Genomic DNA, 4,569 nt, shown 5'->3' on the forward strand with positions numbered 1-4,569 from the left:
ATTTTGGTCAATATTTTATCACAGTTTCACACCAAATACCACTTGTGATGACACACAGCTCGAAGTTTATTATTTTATTTAAAATATTACATATAGGGCTGTCAATTTTTTTTTCTTTTTTTAAAATCCTACTTTGACGCTTACTAAGAGATTGATGTTGCATTGCACTGGTGAGGTTATTTTGAGCCCTGCAGAATTGATCAACAGTCTCTAGATTTTATTTATAGTAACATTTTTCTATACATCACTATACAGTGTTTATATACAATTATATATATAGTATAAATCTCTGAACAGCTGGTAAAGAAACATTATTCTTTAATAATTTAATTTTAAAAAATGTGATTTAGTTTGAGAGGGGGATTGTGGGTAAGGTGTATTGAACCTTTGGTTTAACAAAAGCTCCTTAAAGTGATGCAGGACAACCATAACTCACTAATGAAGGATCCTTGAATTCCCTGCCTGTTTTTTTAGCCAACTCCTGCTGGCCAGCGTTGGTACTGCAGCTAAAGTTGCTCTTTTATGAATGGCCTAAGTGTCTATGAACATACCTACTCTGCACAACATATAAAACTATTTTTGTCAGAGCTAACCTAACCTAAATCACCAATCTCTTCATTTTTGTTTTATTTGCTGTACAGAGGTTTTTACGGCATTTGTTTTGTTTGTTGAGTTTTTTTGACCACGTTATTCATATGAGCCCTACTTAATGAACAAACAGATCAATGTGTAGCACCGTGATGAAAACCTGCTAACTCAGAACACTACCTGTAAATCTCTATGCAACTAGAGACAAATCATCGTTTTGCGTTTGGAGACCTCCGCTTATTCTGTGTTGGGAAACACTTAAAGTGAACAACTGAAGCATGTCAATGTAAAACAAAAATAAAAATAAAAATTACAGATCTGTAGCCACAAAAAAAAAAAAAAAAAAAGTTGATGTTGCCAAATTAATATATTCGACGACATTTTCGTCCTTTTTTCCATGGTGTGTAGCTGGATTGTGTGTGGAACTAATTCCTAGTGGTGTATTGTAGTCGTAGCAGCGGTTCTACTGTTGGCCCAGTGATACACTTGCGTGTACAAGTGTGTGTCAGAGACCTTATCCTTCTGGGTGACATCAGTTCCACCTCCGAGGCCTGAAAGCATGACTGTAACTCGGTGAGATTTGAATGTGACCTGTCTGATTGACCTGTCATTTTTGTGCTGTGGTTTATAAGAACTCTTTCTGCCATTTTCCTGATGAGCTGCTTTACATAACCTCCGTCATGCTGCGTTGCCATCCCCTGGCACTGTTGTCTGTGTTTGAATTCATTGTCGTCACTGTGTTTTGCAAGCTGAATCGTGTGTATTTGTCGTGAATAAAATGACATTTCTCTGCACAATAAAGAAAGAAACTATGAATTATTACGACTGTAAAATGGCCAGGTTCTTTCTTCTTATATTTGATGTGTTATTTTCTCTCTCGTTTTTAGATTCTCAAAACATGAAGCAGTCAGTGAATAGATTTATGTGAATGCACAGGTAGACTCTCGTTTTTAGATTCTCAAAACATGAGGGAGTCAGTGAATACATTTATGTAAATGCACAGGTGTATTCTTATGTAGACTTGTGTAGACTTGTGTAGACTTGTAGACTTGTTCTATATTTTGCTTATTGGCCCATATATTTTACCAATGAGTGTATTTCTATCAACATTTGCTGTGATGTTTTTAATTTTTTTAACATTTGTGTTGCATTTACAGTGTGTAGCTATGGCACTCTTGGTTACATTAAACTTTATTAAGCCAATAATTAACTACACCTCAGTGACCTTTAACACATTCATCTATTGAATTATTTTTGGCAGCAACAGTCAGTCATGTAATAGAAAAACACTTAAAATACACAAATAACAGGAAATGTGTAAACAAGCTGATTTTTTTTTTTTGCAATTTGCAAAAGTAGTAAAGATATTTTAGAGGAACATTTTCAAGCTACTCGAGAACTTCAAGGGCTGTTTAAGTTTACAACAACATTTTGCCTCATTTTCATTTAGCTTCATAAGGAAAAAAAAGGAAATTGTAGATTTTAAATACTGAACATATATCCTTCCATTTTAAAAATACACAATTCAATGATATGTTTTTAGCTTGCACACTGATGGGACTACTGAATTCCTAACAAAGCTAATTAGCATTAAAAAACAACTGGACTTTGCATGTTATATTTATATATATATATATATATATTCTAAAAAAAGTATTTAAAAAGTTGTGCTAGGTTTTTTTGTATTAGTGATCCCCGGGTGTTTACACTGTAAATATGAATACAGCTCCTGAACAGAACTTGATATAATTAGATTACACTCGTAATATTCTAAATTTACCAATACCAAACAACAAACCTGAGCCTCAGTGGTAAATACTCATTACTGCGATTCGAAGTATACCTCCAGTATAAGTACAGCAGCCCGTCAGAAAGTATGAGGTTTCCATAATAAGACCTGTTTCTGCACCTGCCTCTGTTTCTACCCTCTGCAGAGCCGCCCAAAGAAGATGAGATAATGGCTGAAGGGAGTTCTCACCTCACCAGAATGAGAACATGGAGATGGATCTTTAATTAAAGGTGAGAGATAATACAATCCTGGAGTGGGAGGTTCTGGTGGTGTAAAAGAGTGGTTGGGGAAATGTTGTACTGGGAAGACTGAGCCCTGGTTGTATCACAGCGGTCGCCACCACCGCCATCCGCCCTGCGACTCCCGCTGTACACCCCCCACTCCCCCCCCAGATTCTAGCATTAAGTTAATTGGACAGGGAGAGAGGGCTGAGGAGGGAAGCGTTCAGCCCCATTAGCAATCTCCCTGTGGAAGGCTGAGCCGAGAGGATCACAGACTCACAAATAGAAGGATTAAAATAATCAATAGGTTTCTCTCCGCCAGCACAGGCGGCTGCGGTGCACAAACACTGCTGCTCTGATATGTGCACACATGGGCATCAGCAAACACAAACACACAGGCAGTCTGAGGAATACCAGTTGAAGGAGTAAACTATCTCCAGTGTTGTCTCTGGGCTTTGCACCAATTAGCCTGGGTCATATAAGATTCAATCTCTCTCGCTCTCTCTCTCTCTCCCCCTCTGTTAATGAAGGTTAATTTGAGGATTTGAGGCTCAGACTAAATGTAGACCAGTGAAAAGGTCACTGGGATGAAAAAAAATAAGTGGGTATCAGTTACAGCTCTACTTAAATGGCTGGTTTTAATTCACCTTTTATAAATGTCTATATGTAATGAAATTTCTGTACATTGAAAGTTCTTTATGTAATTTACTTCCTACAAACGCAGGTCTGTTCGTGTCAGTATTCCTGTAAAGGAAGTTGTGTTCCTTCCCTCCTTGAATGCAATGGTACAGAATTCTGTATAAATATGAAAATGTATTTATAGAGAAATACTTGACAAAGATTAACCTGTTGATTCCATCAACTCCATTTTTTAATTTAAAACAGAAACTCTGTAGCCAGAAAGTTACATTACTGCCACCTTCTGGATCCAGAAAATCCTAACATAATAGGGGGAAAATTCCATGCAAAAGGAAGCAATCCTGCAGTCGAACATCCCATCACACACAGACAATCTAATTGCCCCTAAGAAATGACTCAGAGAATAACTAATGTATTAATCATAGGGTATTTTTAGAAGAACGTTTCAGCAGCCCATTAAGTATGTTTGTGTTCTACAGTATTTCAAGATGGCAGCATTAGTTTTTATGATGTAACCGCAACTATTCTTCACCCCAACATTTCTGTCCAAGCATGACAAAAAACATATGGAAGCCATTGACACGGAAGTATTTAGTTTATGGTATTGAGTGGGTATTCCATGTTTAAATGTAAAAAATGTTGGCCAATCGTCATGAAAACCAACTGTTTATTTTACATTTAATTTTTACCAAGGTATATTTAATATTTTTATATTTATATATTTCTAACCCAACTGTTTATTTTACATTTAATTTTTTTAAAAATATTTCTAACACACATTACACATCTGTAACTTTTCAAACTTTTTTAAAACTTCATATCACAGTAATCAGCCACCTCATATGTTTATAATGTGATTAGTCAGATTTCCTGACATTTAACTCTTAGCATATTTATAATTACAAAATGAGTAGCGTCTTTTTTCTCAAAAGCATGTTTGAAGCCATTCTCTAAACCACCCCGACCCCTCTTGGTAAATGGGTGTCATTGCAGCATCCTCTGTTCAGTCGCTGTAATACCTAAATGTGGCCACGGGGAGGCAGGCGACGTCGACTGGTGGTCTGCAAGCAAAGATGGCGGTGCGGAAGAAAGACGGCGGCCCAAATGTAAAATATTTCGAAGCATCTGATACCGTCTCTCAGTTTGATAATGTCCGCGTTTGGCTGGGAAAGAATTACAAAAAGGTACCGATCGCATGTGTTACAGCCTTATCCACAGCATCCATTTATTGTTCTTACTAAAACGTGTGCACTTACCCGGCGGGTAGAGACTGTGACAAAGAAGGGGAGGAGGGAGGTGCTGCTGCTGCTGCCGCCGCCACCGCTGCCGCTG

At 37.4% G+C, this 4,569-nt stretch overlaps 1 protein-coding gene across 2 annotated transcripts in view; it reads left to right on the forward strand.

The window, feature by feature from the left end:
* The first annotated feature begins 4,075 nt into the window (after positions 1-4,075).
* Positions 4,076-4,569, forward strand: part of smarcc2 (SWI/SNF related BAF chromatin remodeling complex subunit C2) — a 10,130-nt gene continuing 9,636 nt past the window's right edge. Inside the window, exon 1 of one of the 2 annotated variants that reach the window (XM_008320012.3) lies at positions 4,076-4,421. In XM_008320012.3, the coding sequence (XP_008318234.1) occupies positions 4,311-4,421 (111 nt within the window). In that variant the 5' untranslated portion in view covers positions 4,076-4,310. The remainder of the gene's footprint in view (positions 4,422-4,569) is intronic. The other variant, XM_008320011.3, reaches the window with a different exon arrangement.

The sequence above is a fragment of the Cynoglossus semilaevis genome, chromosome 11 (assembly GCF_000523025.1).
Source record: "Cynoglossus semilaevis isolate Cse_v1.0 chromosome 11, Cse_v1.0, whole genome shotgun sequence".
NCBI lineage: Eukaryota > Metazoa > Chordata > Actinopteri > Pleuronectiformes > Cynoglossidae > Cynoglossus > Cynoglossus semilaevis.